The 15,772-nt window shown below is 32.0% G+C and overlaps 2 protein-coding genes across 2 annotated transcripts; both read left to right on the top strand.

The window, feature by feature from the left end:
- Nucleotides 1-1,333: 1,333 nt before the first annotated feature.
- On the top strand, nucleotides 1,334-9,434 carry LOC122581591 (GDSL esterase/lipase At5g03610-like). The gene is made up of 5 exons (XM_043753834.1): nucleotides 1,334-1,427; nucleotides 1,610-1,786; nucleotides 6,947-7,218; nucleotides 7,601-7,907; nucleotides 8,982-9,434. Exons 1-5 carry the CDS (start codon nucleotides 1,367-1,369, stop codon nucleotides 9,194-9,196), a joined length of 1,032 nt encoding a protein of 343 aa, XP_043609769.1. The 5' UTR covers nucleotides 1,334-1,366; the 3' UTR covers nucleotides 9,197-9,434.
- A 3,576-nt stretch (nucleotides 9,435-13,010) lies between these two features.
- On the top strand, nucleotides 13,011-15,697 carry LOC122585452 (probable purple acid phosphatase 20). The gene is made up of 5 exons (XM_043757582.1): nucleotides 13,011-13,200; nucleotides 13,448-13,739; nucleotides 14,435-15,009; nucleotides 15,136-15,224; nucleotides 15,338-15,697. The coding sequence occupies exons 1-5, from the start codon at nucleotides 13,042-13,044 to the stop codon at nucleotides 15,510-15,512; spliced, it is 1,290 nt and encodes a 429-aa protein (XP_043613517.1). The 5' UTR covers nucleotides 13,011-13,041; the 3' UTR covers nucleotides 15,513-15,697.
- Nucleotides 15,698-15,772: the final 75 nt, after the last annotated feature.

Here is a 15,772-nt window from a genome sequence, read left to right on the forward strand (position 1 = left end):
ACTCACCGGAAAATTCACTAACTCGCCGGAAAAATTAAAATTACCATAACTTTGTTGTTTTTTCGAGTTTCGACTTGAAACCAACACCAAACTGCTCAAAATTGACGTCCGCACAAATCCTAACTCAAAACAATCTTGATCAGATCCTTGCCGGAAAAACGATTCTCGCCTGAAACAGTAACCGTTAACACCCTTTCAGCGTTTCTCAACATTCTTATCCACAACCACCGCCACAAACTCCTTTTTGATGCAATATATATACACACACAATCAGTTTAACTTTTGCTGGCGGCTGATTTTTGAGTATTTTGGTGCGAATTTCGTTGTCTAATTCGAATAAACGAAGGTTTAATCGGATTTTATGTTTTCCGAAGAGTATTTGCAGTTTCCGGCAAGATTGAAAAAAGTAATCTGTTTTTTTTAATTGTAAACTAACCCCAAAAAGTTATTGTGTGCATGCCACGTAAGCAGTCAACGGGTCAAAGTGAAGTAACCGGTCCCACATAGCCATAATCCCGTTTTATGTTCACAATAAACATAATTCAAGTTTTCTGAACACAATAAAGCTGACTTAGAGTTCGTGCACACAATAACTTTTGAGCATTAGTTGACTGCATTCCGGGACACTTATCCCTTTATATTAATATATAAGGATATAAATGTATGCATAAGGATGAGAAAAAATTTTTGAACTCGATGAGAAAAAAAAATTATGATAACCAAATATTCTGACCAAAACCCAAACCGACCACTAAGGATTGTTACGAATTATGATAGTACAAAAAACAAACAAAGATGGTTAATAAATTGCAACAAATGATAATTTTTAAAAAAATATCACATAAACAATCCTTTAAAAAATTTTCTAAATATATATCCAAACAAAATCTGGATAATTCATATTCCAAGATAGAGAAAAAAAATTTAAACTCCAATAAAAGTCTCTTTGGCGTAAAAAAAAGTATAGCGCCAAAATAATAGTATATAAATTAAAGAGTAAAACAAATACAAAAGCAACCACTTTGGCCTATTGGTAAACACACTAATTACTATAGGTGAGGTCATGGGTTCAACTCCCCCTCCCCCCATTGAGCGGATTAATAAGGTGATGCCACGTAAAAAAATGCTAACGTGGCGGGCTCAGAGAGTGCCACGTAAGCACTTTGTGATAGCCATATAGATATAGATATAGATTTTATTTAAACAAGGTTCAATATAATAAAATCCTGATAACTCAAGGGTGGTAAGTGAAAGTAAACAAAACCCCGCCTCCATCGTCCTTGCATATATACTTGGTGAATTTCCTTTTTATTTTTTATACCCACACCATCCATATACACTTTCACATTCTCTTAATTTCTCGCTAATGGAACTCCACGGTCTCATCTCTAATATCTTTTACCTACTATTTCTCTTCATCATCGCCGGTAATTCCAACTTCTCATTTTTTTGTTTCGGTATATCTTAGCATCACATGAATATATGTCAAGTGGTTTTATTATCAAAATTATGAACATTTTTTGTAATGCAAGCTTAATGAAATTTACACTTTCTTATTGCTTGTGACTTGTGAGTAACTTATAATATATACAAATATATATATGTGTAGGCGAAAGCGTACATGGGTTTCGACCAACAAAGTTATTTGTATTTGGGGATTCGTATTCAGACACAGGAAACAACCCAAAGTCATTGGCAAGTTCATGGAAAGCACCTTATGGTCTTACTTTCCCCGGTAAGCCTGCCGGTAGATACTCCGATGGCCGTATTCTCACCGACTACCTTGGTATGTTAATTCACTTGTTTATTATTTCTTCATTCTTTCCTATATGATATGCTATTTTCCTTTATTTGCTCCATTATCGAATAATTACCACGTGTTTACTAAAATAATTGTTACTATATAAAGTGCAATAATAATAGAGGAACCAATAAATCAAAAATTCATTTATTGGATATCAACTGTTTAGGTGAATTTTTTTTAATTCGGTCACTAAATTAATTTATGAAGAAGTATACATGGTTGATGATTTCTTGCATTCAGTTACAAACTGTTTTCCCGATCGGTTAGGAATAATATTCTTCATCCAAATCATACGTGATTATTACCAATTAGTCTAAAATATACATGTAATTACATGTTAGTGTTAAAATCTATGTTCGTTATTATATATACGTTAGGACTTTAACTATAAGGTAATGATCCTCAATTATACAAAAACATATATACTATACACAAAAATGTATATATCATACAATTATATTATTATAAATATTTTTGTGTATGATAAAAATATTTTGGGTAAGGATCACCTCTTTTAACTAAAAAACTGTTTGACTTAGAATTCTTGTAGTGGCCATCAACTAATTAGCCGTGAATTAAAATACCACTTTGAATAAATATATATATTTTTTTAAATGAATTTCACTTTAAATTTCGTGTCGCGATTCGATAGCACAAGGTCTAGTGTACGTTGTCTTGAAAAGGGTCTGCGCTATAAGTGGAAATTCCTATTTCAGATACCCAATGAGGTGAAAACCTCTACTAATCCGCTCGAAAGTACAACGATTAATATGGGTAAACCTTGTCCCCTCAAACTTGGAACTTGAACCTGGTATACCCAAGTTGAGCCCTTGTAGAAGGACTTTCTATGTTCACCGCAATGTTTAAAAACAAGACCTTCTGAATGGTGGATGCCCTTCTAACAAAAACGAATAAATAGTTTAACTAATAACTAACAAGTCGTGAGTTCATATACCATCGTGAACAAATAATTATGAGGTGTGCCGGTGTGTGATATTGGTTCAGAAAAGCCTATTAAAAGAGAATCGTTAAGAATATATATATCAGTTAGATGGGAAAGATGTCCATTGTTATGCGTTATGGGATATTTATTTCATCTGATAACTAATCGTGTTTGAAATTCATTAATGACAAATTACCAAGTGGGAGAAAGCTTTTTTATTTAACAATTATAACTCATTTTTCATACTCACGTTAACTCCTCATGGATTTTTATGATGTAACAAGTCAATAACTATGGTTTAAGCAATCATTAGTTTTAATCAATGTTTAATATATATATATATATATATATATATATATATATATATATATATATAGATAACTTGCCAAGGTTCGTAGAATATGACTTCTATATAAAAGTCAAAGAGAGAAAAAAAAAGCATTTTGTAATACAGATTTTGTGATTGCTTACATTCAAATTGCATATCTCCTTTTAACATCGGTTATTGTTAAACAAAATCAGTTTAAGTAGCAGCTTATCCAAACTTGATTATTTCATAAACCATATATATTGACTTGTATCATATAATTTAATAAAACTATCATACCTCATACATAATTTATTTGTCCGGTCCATTGTATCACTTGTACAATCTGATTTATTAACAAAAGTAATGTTACAAATATCCATTCTTATTGATAAATAATCACTTTGAGATGCCATCAAAACAATATACGTACGATATGTCTATCTCTGGACATTTAGTACACCATACTTTGCATTAGTTACATATGTACTTCTTTTCACACGCACGCCTTCATTGCTTTGCCACCTGATTTTGACAAAATAAAAAAAAAAAAGAAAAAGAATTTAACCAATTTCGTTAAGAATCCTATGCCACTGTGAAACAAACATATGTATCTCACATCAAGAGGATATTATATAAATATAAATGGAAAAATAACTTTGATCTTTCTAAAGTTTGATATGATGCCCCCTGCCCAGTAATTATAATAACAAGTACATCTAGAAAGTGGTGGAGTGAGTAAGCTTGTATGATGTATCATTCCCAGCCCCACTTTATGTTTATTGCTTTTGCTTTTCTAATTTTCTTTCCCCATTTATTTATTTATATCTCAATATCATCTGATATGACATTTTTGTCCTTAGTTTTTTGTGCTATATGTCATGTTGCTATGTTGTAGAAGATACCACCTATTTTTATCAATAAAGGCACATCAGTAAATTACCATATATTTGCATAATTTTATTTGAAGATAATTTGAAATATTGCTTGGTCTTTAGTCTTTAGCTTTTACTCTTTATTATGAATCATCATCTCATCACACACTTTTGATGATTTACATCTTACTCCTTCGACTTTTGCTTGGTCTTTAGTCTTTAGCTTTTACACTTATATGTCGATATATAGCTAGACGATAATTGCTGCCAGTATGATATGGATAATGGATGTAGTGGTAAGGGCTTTTATGTCTCTTTCAAAATGCTTAGTTAATCATGTTATTTAGAGGGTGAAAGTTCATACTAAAAATAGCTAATGATAGTTTTAAGGTATAAGATGTCGCTTAAAATGCTTGAAAAGAAAAATGCTTGCTTTCTTTCTACCTTAAAATTCCCGACATTTTGTGTATGAATATCGCATACTACTTTCCCATAAGTGTGACTGTGTGAGTAAGTATAGTGTAATGCTACTTTATTAGAGTATCTATTAAGAGCATCTCGAGTGTATGGACTTCTCTAAATATATAGCATGTCATATTATCTAATTTGTTATCGACTATTTACTTTAAATTACACAATAACTAAAATGTCAAATAGGATACGTTTATGAAAACCTACCTAAAATTCTATAAATATAAGAAAAAACAAAAAAAGTAAAAGTAAAAGAGGAAACTAACATTTTAGTTATTGATAGTTTTAATAAATACGTTTATAAATTCTATAAATACGTTTATTGAAGTTTATAAAGCTTAAAACACCATGTTACTTTTTTATGAATAAAATAAACTGTATACTAAAAAAAACTAACATGTACAATGCATGTGGTACAACTATTCAATGCATGTGTGGATTAGTGAAACTTTAACTTTGTGTGGTGTTAAGCAAAAAGAAAAAGAAAAAGCAGAAAAGCTTGCTTTTGTGAGTATATATCAAAATTTTAGTGCAACAATGCCCTGTGCCTGTGCCAGCCTTAAATTCTCTCTTTTTTTAATCACTCTTTACTTTTAATCTGTTATCATAGTGTCTTCCATCTTCTATTCTAAGAAACATAATTATTTTATATTCCAAAAATTAACCATAAAATATATTTAGATACCATCTAAATGTACTTGAACTGAACATATTGACCTTTTCAACATTTTATATTTCTGGTAGACTATAACGTGTTAACGTTTGTCACCGCACTCACATAGTGGTCACATAACACATGTCAAATATTCTAATAATCATCTAACGGGGATACCACAAAATATGATAATGTGAACCGGTTACTAATGTGATCAAGCAAGCAACATGTGAACCGGTTACTAATCAAAATTCTTGACTTCGTGGGACTGATCTGTGAGAGACCGATAATGGATCAGTTATTCATTCAAAATCCGTATCGTAGCAAGTGACACATCACTCAGAGTTGACCAGCCTAGCTTTTGTTTGTTGACATGGTGTTAATTTGTCATAGAAATTTTGTTTTCATGGTTTTTTAATACGGATTTTGTTCAAAATTACTAACCCTTCTCAACCATCTTACTTTTAAGGGGATGAATATAGGTATCAAAAATCTTGATAAATTCTACCACTGCGGTGCATAACATATATATACAATATGATTAAAATTTATACAGTGTGGTAAGTTTATCAAATTGTATTGAACCAATATGGACTCCCTCAGCTCCTTTTTGTTTTGACTATCATGGAATGATGTAAATGGTACAAATTTTTCTTTGAACAACAGAGTAAATGGTACAAGTTACTAACTTATAATGGCATAAAATGGAATATAGAAATATGATGAGCTGGAAAGGACAAAATAAGTTATACATGGGAGATATCTATACTGTATTATAAAACAAATTCTTCTGTCTAAACTTTAAGTTTCAACATTTACTTTTCTAAAATGCCCCCTATCTATTCAATATTTATCTAAAATAACTATATTACCCATTCTCTCTCCTCAAATCTCAACCAATCATTTTTTTTTTCTCTCCTCCATAAATCATTTATTCATCCAATTCATTCAAAATTTTTCATCTCAAAAACCGTATATCGATAAATTATAAAAATTATATGAGTGTTCTTAAAAGTTAACGCTCTTTCATTAGAGATGTCATTCAATGTACTTTCGACGAATTTTTAAATCCGAGGGCGGAGCCCGTACGGTTAAGACATTTGGTTATCACACTCTATGACATATCACACTTTGTGACCTATCACCTCCACCATCTCACCGCAGCAATGCGCGGTTACTTGCTCTCGTATGTTAGAAAATTGATTCACAGAATCTCTTGTGACCTGATCGATTTCAACAGGTTTCATGAATTCCTCTTGGTTGCGTTTCTGACTTAACAATGAACAGAATGTAAACAACAATTTATAAGACTCAATGATAATCTTGCATTAACTGATCAATGCAAGTAACTGATGATTGTTTTTTACTCCAACTATGACTATCAGTAGATACTAATATGAACATGTTAAATTGGAAGGAAAATTGTTTTTTTTTACCAATATGAACAGATGCAACTTTTCTAAATGGCTTTGGTGTTCCGGTTTTGATGATAACCAACATAGCAACCGTAAGCTTAAGACTGCTGTGGAAACAGCCTTTGTTCTGCTAGAAAACTGGCTTTTGGCCCAACCAAATAGAAACTATGAGTTTTTTACACAAGAACTAGATTATATAACGATAACCAAGATGTTCAAAGACTAAAAACATATTAAAATTTAATAATTTAGACAAGAAGAAACTTTATTCCTTGCCCGAAGATATAGTTGGTCACTTGATGTAGAAATCTAGCTTGTTAAATATATCTTATTATACACTTTGGCTAAATTATACTCGGTAGTTTTGACAATATGCAACATGTTCATAGCCAACGTCAAAAAAAAATTCAATGTTTCATTGCAAGTTACAATATAAAACTTGTTTGATATCTAAAATGCTATGCGTGAATTTGCAGCCCGATTTATGGGGATCAAGTCTCCATTGCCATATCAGTGGAGAAAGTATGGCCAAAACAAGTTGCGTTGTGGACTGAACTTTGCATATGGTGGAACCGGGGTGTTTGACACGGGTAATTTGCAGCCAAACATGACCACCCAGATTGGGTATCTTAAAGGGCTCATTAAAGACTCAGTCTACACAAAACAGGATTTGCAATCAGCTTTGGCTCTTGTTACTGTCTCTGGCAATGACTACAGTGCCTACACTTCTGCTGGTGGCTCGGAACAGGTAACCACACCTTACATTAGTTTCTTTAATGCATTGGCATTGTGAATATTTCATTTAAAAGAACAAATTCTAAATAAGAGTTACAGTTTTGGTATTGATATTTACGTGCTATTTCGTTAATTTTTTTTTGCAACGACAGAAATTCTTATTAGCAAAAGTAACCAGCAAGACGCTAGTTACTAAAAGATGCTATTTCGTTAATTTAAGTAGCCCATTTTTCATAATAACTGATGATAATGTGGTCTCAAAGTTCTTGACGCTAGAACAAACGACGCACACAATGGATACAAATCTAAAATTTGTTTTCAATTACTCCAACATTCAAAGCATTTAATAATTAGAAGTTGCAAAATTTTCATTATGATTAATATTGTATATGTAGGGTCTACCTTCATTCATTACAAGTGTTGTAAATCAAATGGAAATAAACATGAAGGCAATTCACGATTTGGGTGTACGACGAGTGTTGGTGGCTATGTTACAACCTCTAGGTTGCCTGCCCCAACTCACCGTATTAACTTCATACCAACAATGCAACGAAACCCAGAATTCGGCAGTGGGCTTCCACAACCAGTTGTTGCAGCAGGCTGTGGCAAAACTGAACAATAACACCAAGGATTCAAGCTTTCAAATGCTTGATCTTTATGACTCATTCAACAAAGTACTTAAAAACAAAGGAGATTTTACAGGTAATTACATTTCTTAGTACTCGATATGCATTTGTTTTCCTAGCATGACGGTTCACGATTCTCAATCCCTAACCTGTGGGTTCTGGGTCAAGTCCGGTTTCTGGGCAAAACTGTATTGTAGGAGTAGGACCAGTTAGGCCCGAATGTTGTCTCTTAACTCAAGTATGCAAAACTATATTTTCCATGTACTATAATCCATTTTCAGTTGAATATGTAGTTGTTCTTTACCAGTGAAATGGTTAGATATAGATGCTAATCTGAATATGTAGTCGAAAATTCTACCACAATTTTCTAATAGATATATCACAATGTATAGTTTTTATATTAGATGGTATAAAATAGTTGTGTATTTATCAAAAGTTGTGATACCTTTTCTAAAATAGACATATCATGTTTTATGTTAAATCAACTTTGTAATTACAATTTTAAGTAGAGAAACTAGCCTCAATACCCAAATATGGATAACATTATATCAATTTACCCAACAATTTTTGAATTTTCACAAAATACCCATAAGAATCGCAATAATCTGAGATAATCGCAATAAGATTCAGAAGATCGCAATAAGATTAATAAGATCGCAACAAGATTTGCTATAATCGCAATGAGAGAATGATAATCGCAAGATCTTTATGCGATTATATGTTCTTTACGAGATCTTAGGTTCTTTACGAGATCATAGGTTCTTTATGAGATCACAAGTTCTTTATGCGATCATAGGTTCTTTATGCGATCCTTGGTTCTCATTGCGATTCTCCGTTCTCATTGCGATTCTTCTTTCTTATTGCGATTATTTGTCTTTATTTGGGTATCCATATTTGGGTATTGATGCTATTTTCTCTTTTAAGTATTATCAATAGTACCACAAAATCAAAATCCTTACATAAAAGTGAAAGCAGGGGATTGGGACCTGTTTGGAATCTCAAGTCCAAAAGCCCATAGAAATGAAAGAACTTGACTAGTCTTTTCTTTTTCCCCCTAGGAAACAATCAAACACATTTAGTAATGGACTTAAGCAACTTGTTTATTACTATTATATCTCTTAGATTAATGTGACTTTGTTGATTAATGCAGGGAGCTTAAAGTTTGATACTCCATTGAAGCCGTGTTGTGAGGCGACTACCAGTACTGCCTTTTGCGGAAGTGTTGATCAAAATGGAAAGCCGTTATATACAGTTTGTAATGCACCCGACTCCATGTTCTTCTGGGACACCGTACACCCAACACAAGCTGGATGGCGTGCGGTGTATTTAACTCTTAGGTCATCATTGAATCAAATTTACATCTAGAAGGCTTTTTTGTAATATTTTTAAAAATTTTCCTTTTGTTTTCACCTTCTTTTTTACTTTTTTGTTTATGTATTCATCTCTTAGTATAGGCGTTTCTCTGGTCCCAATCTCCAGGGACCTTACGATGTACCATGTACGTTTCATCAATATGTGTGTTTAGCTCTGTAAAATTTATTCAATCTTATTTTAGAAGATGAAATAAATCAAAGATCAGCTGGAGTTCAGATTGTTCATGATAGATAGGAGTAATTGTAATTGATAACTCAATTCATTTGTTACAAATACACTTTTGACTTGGTAACTTTATTACTTAATTTGTAACTAAGCGATCAGAGATTTTTAATTCCTGTTGTAGTGATATTCCCAGATTATTGGTGCAGTTTAGACTGTTTAAAAAGAAATCATTTGTTAATGTTATCAAAAAATGGCCAATCTAAACGGCCATAATTACATAAAGTGAAAAAAAAAAACAATCTATAACCCCTTATAAAATATATTGATCTCTCTTATTTTAGAAAATTCAACACTTTTTTATATCCAAAAATATCTTTATTTCTTAATCCTGATTCCCCTATAAACTTAATCTATATTTTTATAAAACTAACTCTCTCTTTTATAGAGGAATTATTTAGAATACAATTAATGATTAAATTATAATATCAGTTATTTATGCAAAATATCTCTATTAATTTTTTACATCAATTACCTTTACATCAATTATCTACACCACTCAACGCCGCTCCGCCACCAACAGTCGACCCCACCACCACACCGTTGTCACCGTAACCACCGCCGCATTGCGCCGTACTGTGCTAGTGCCAGTAGTCCATAAAAAAGTTTCGAAGGCCATATTTTAAACCCATAAGGTGGTTTGTCTCAACTGTCGAATAAAAAATCTTTTCAAATTTGTCAGTTTTGCTATTTTCTCCTCAATTCGACTATACGCATATATTCCAGATATATGTTTATTAATATTAGCCATGGTTTACTTTTTTAATGTGCCATGGTGAACGTGTTAATGTATTCAATGAATTATTTCATCCTAAACTCAGAAACATAATGCATAAAAGTAAAACCAGAATATTACTATAAAGTTTGAACTATCGAGAAGGCATCATTTTATAAAATTCGTTTCAGGCCCAAAAAGTCCTCAGACATCCTTGATCAAAGCCTGTGTTCATCAAATGCAAGTAAACGTCTATTTAGGAACACATTTTAAACAAACCCAGCTTGTAAAGAAAATCGCCACCATTCAACAATATCATCATAGGGAACGATTATCAGATATTGAAGTTTTTTCTCTTAAATATCAAAACTCAAGTTGTATAATCTCTTTCAATGTTGACACAATTGCCCAGTGATTATATGAGTAATTTTCTTTTTTTGTTGCTAATTCTGGATTAGAATGTTAGATCGGGCCTTTCAAACTGGTTGATAACTAAATTTGGATATTAGGGTCCGTTTCTTTTAGTTAGTCAATAAGTGTTAAGTGTATTAAGTAATCGAGTACATAAATAATGTATGTTTGTATTAGATAAATTTAATATATGTAATAAACGGTTAATTTTGTTTATTAAGTCAAAAAACAAACATGAAATTTGGCTGAATAATTAAGTTCTTAATTATTTAGTTTAATAAGTAAAAAGTAAACAAGGCAGACTTAAAAGGCTCAATTTTAACATTAAAATTCTACCAAATTGACACCAAAAGATGGAAACGTAAAGTTTTTAACGGGTTCAACTGAATTCTCTCAACTATATATATGTAGCCCTGTCCCTCCTAAAAAAGTGATGCATTTTGCATCATTAATCACATTACAACAAACATATATCGTTTTCCCAATGTGTACATTTAGTTATACATGTATATCGCATTCGCCCACAACCACCTTCTCATGTCGTTACTCGTTAGCCATATGTCATAGGACAACTCGTGTGGACCGTCTCAAAACAACGATACGTCTCGATCGTAAGCATAACTTGTGAGAAACGAAATATAAGTTAAGATGACTATAGAGACTTTTGTACCTAAACCAATTAATGACAACTACCAAAGTGACATAATGCCAAATTTACAAAACAGAATATGCTTATGATTCCAAACAGAATGCTTTACATAGTCGTGGCAGACTATGCTCACGTGCCCTTCCCTTACATTACGTGATTCCTTCACCGTCTATTTAAGCGTCGACTTACGTGCAATTTTTATTTTCGGCTTTTGCTTCTTTTTTTTTATTTAATAATATAACTAAACTAATTGTCTAATTCGATGGAATATAGCTTGGTTCACATTACCGACTTTTTAATATTTAATAACTTAAAACAAAATAAAAAATGGTTTCGTTAAAGTGTTAATAGGAACTAGCATGGTACCTGCACAATGCGACGACGGTTTAGTGGTGTCAGTGAGGGTGGTGATGACATCGACAATTGGTGTCGAGTGGTGTAACAGTGTAGGTTGTTGTAATGGTAATAATGAAAATATTTTAAAAAGATAAGGATTTAGCAAGATGATCGAGGTTATAAAGTGTAATTTAATTCATTAAGGCAAATTTGATAATCTCTAATAACTCTGATCATAAAGAGGGTTTATTAAGAATAATTTAATATTTTTGCATTTAACTATTTCTAACACTTTTTTAAAGGAGTATAGATTAATATAGAATTTGTATAAGATATTGTATAAGATTTTTGTTGGTTATGTTGAATGACTTTAGGTGACTATCATAAATGGTTTAGTAATACCGAAAATACAAATTGTTATATTAATCTTTTCGAAAATATGAAAAAGTAATTATTACTTATACTAAGATATGAATCCAATATTTTTAATTCTCAAATTTATATATATCAATCCATTTATTGATAGTTAATAATATAAATGTGACTCATGATAGCGAAGAACTTAATTTGTATTGCGTTATGCATCATTTTAAATAAAATACGTACAAATCATCAATAACAATCTAGGAAAAAACAATACCTTTTCGTTTAAATCTAGTTTATACGAGTTCAAAAAGTATATAAATGGTTATCTAAAAGATTAAAAAAAGAATGATCATAGTAAAATTTAAGCATAGGAGAACGATTCTTTGTTGAGCGTGCCAAGTATTTCACCATGATATAGGAGAAAAACATAGGAAATTTAGCTAAAATAGATATGGCTAAACAAATCAAGGGAACATTGTAGACTTCAATCAAATATACACAAAACATCATTTTGTGTAAGTATAGTTATAGATATTAATCAATATGAGTTCGAATTAATCTTATTGTATTTGGATTAAATATAGGTTTTTTCCTTTTGAAAGAGTGTAGATGACCGAGTAAACTAATCGCTCGTAATGATTCCACTTTGATGTTTAAAGAACGGTTTTTTCTAATTAAAGACAATTTAATATATATAAAAAAAATTGTACTTTTTATATCAAAAGTTTATTCTTTTAAGTTTTATGGGAATAATACAATTAGTTTGTGAAAATCATAAAAACAAAAAAAAGGTAATGGCCCAATTAAGTCCCCATTTTGTTAGTTACACAATTTGATTTGAGACCTAACGATTTGAATCATGTATTTAACACGTACGTACGTTAGTAATCGATAACTTATACCAATCGGTTACGTATCTTTGATAAATTAACCAAGTCACTTGTTTGTGCTACCAAGCATGTATACCTGAAACAACGTTTGACTTTACTTCAGATGGGAAATATCTAAATTCAGTACATAATTAAAATACTAAATTTATTATATGGATATATATCTAATACGAACAGTTTCTTTTTCTATCTCATTATTATCATAACTTACAAAAACTGATCGTCTCCAAACTCCAATATTAGCGCCATGGGTGTCACCGGAAAAGCAGCATATCATCTCTTCACATTATTGTTCGTCTTCTTTGTAGGAGTGATCACCTATGCTGATGACTATGCCCGGCCTCCGGCAGGCCGGTCCCTTTTTGTACCAGTGTCCGAAAATCATAGTAAAACTTCTCCCCAACAGGTGCACACATTTTCGTTTCTTTTAATTTGTAGTACGGAATCTTTTCTTTAAATATCTGCATACGTTATACATCATTTGTTTGGATTGACCATAACCTCGCGATAAATCGATCTACTCGAACGCTGCTAATTTATAATTAGCTAGGGTAAATGCCTTTTAATAATTAATTAATTAGTTTCACGTACATAATGTATTATGAATTAATATTGATTACTAATTAAATATATGTATTCTCGTGAAATTATAGGTACATATATCGTTATCTGGTAACGATAAAATGAGAATATCGTGGATTACTGATGATACGACTCCATCTACTGTCAAGTATGGAAAATCTCAAGGGAATCTTCTAACTTCTTTAAATGGGACGAGTTCTACGTACAAATACCTCATATACAAGTCTGGTCAAATACACGATGTGGTGATTGGTCCATTGGAACCGAGTACCACATATTACTACAAATGTGGCCTTGATTCAAGTCCCGAGCATAGTTTCCGAACTCCCCCGGCTCAGTTTCCTATTAGTTTTGCGGTTTCAGGTACCATAAATAAATAACATATGGGTGAATTGAATAAATTAATTATGACTAGCTGTTTCAATTTCATTCATTATATATTTTGATTTTGGCAAACATGTAAGTTTTGGTTAATTAAATTATTTAATTTGCCGGTCCTTACATTTTTCATAGCATTGCTCGTTGAAAAAAATCTGTTCGATCATAAGAGTTTTGGTGATTATTATAAAGGAAGTTTTATCTTTCAAATTTTGTGAAACTTATATATGTCATATATTCGCATTTTGTAATGATCATCTTAATTGATGCCTTTTTTTTTAAACATTAGAATTGTTACATACATGTAGTTTCATAACACAGAAGAAAGCGTACAAGAAACTTGATTTTAATTAATTATTAAAGTACTATATATAATTTCTCAAGTGATGAAGTGTCACTTTTATATATATACCAATAAGCGTTGACTTTTAGTTAATTTGTTCATTTATTATTTCTTCAATGTTTAGTATTTACAAGTGTAACATTTAATATGGCATTTCTCCAAGTCAATTAATTGGTAAAAAAAACTTGCATCATTTATATATTTGTTATTTTGCAGTGTGCGCGCATGCATGTCGTAAGGTTGTCATTGTGTTTACATGCCATCTTTGCTTTGGGCCTTAATCTGTTAAATGTACGTATTTCTTCCCACTGAAATTAAGTTTTTGAATCACGTACAGGAGATTTAGGACAAACCGAATGGACAAAATCGACCCTCCATCATATCAAAAAAACCGATTACGATGTTTTACTACTCCCTGGTGACCTATCATATGCTGATTATTTCCAACCATTCTGGGACTCGTTTGGCCGCTTGGTTGAGCCATTAGCAAGCCAACGACCGTGGATGGTGACTCAAGGCAACCACGAGGTTGAAAGAATTCCTATCATCCACAAAGAGAAGTTTTCCGCTTACAATGCTAGATGGCATATGCCTTTTGAAGAGAGTGGTTCCAATTCCAACTTATACTATTCTTTTGAAGTTGTTGGTGTCCATGTGATCATGCTTGGATCCTACACGGACTTTGGACCAGACTCAAGCCAATACAAATGGCTCGAGTCTGATTTGAAAAAGGTTGATAGGAAACGAACCCCTTGGTTGTTTGTTCTTGTTCATGCTCCTTGGTATAATTCAAATACGGCCCATCAAGGAGAGAAAGAAAGCACTGATATGAGGGATTCGATGGAAACCTTGCTTTATAATGCTCGTGTTGACATAGTTTTCGCCGGTCATGTTCATGCATACGAACGCTTTGTAAGTTTATTTTCTTACTAGTATAAAATGGAACAAATTAAACATGAAACTAGCCTATTAATTCCTCTAGATTGCCAAATAATTGAATGTTTTAACGACAAATTTTCAATTTTTTTTTTTTTATAGACACGCGTATACAAACAAGAAGCTGATAAATGTGGTCCAGTGCATATTACTATCGGGGATGGAGGCAACCGTGAAGGTCTAGCTTCAAAGTAAGTTTTACATTCCAAAAATTAACTCGATCTATCATCATTGAACTACAATGATCCACAACCATGTATGTTGAAGTATAAAATCATTAACAAGTACGTGTATATGTATTTAGGTACAATGATCCCCAACCAAAAATATCGGTGTTTAGGGAGGCAAGTTTTGGGCATGGACACTTGCGGGTGATGAATGAGAGTCACGCACAATGGATATGGCATAGAAATGATAATGCTCAACCAGACTTGACATGGTTCACTAGTCTTGCTTCCGATCCTGCTTGTGTGGTTTAGACCAATTAACATGCATGTGTTAAGTGAATTAACCGGCCGTCCATCTTGTCATTTGGCGCGCATACAAGTATATATATATATAGCAACCTGACGGAACCAAATTAATAATACATAGGGTACATAAATCTATCTAAAGTTGTTGGGTTTCAAATCGATCAATCGAATTCTAATAAATTATACGAGTATATTTTTTTGAAGTGCAATATATTTTAAGCATACATATACATTATTATTATATATAATTAAGTTTAACCTCCTAA

Source organism: Erigeron canadensis, chromosome 1 (assembly GCF_010389155.1).
Source record: "Erigeron canadensis isolate Cc75 chromosome 1, C_canadensis_v1, whole genome shotgun sequence".
NCBI classification, from domain to species: Eukaryota; Viridiplantae; Streptophyta; class Magnoliopsida; order Asterales; family Asteraceae; genus Erigeron; species Erigeron canadensis.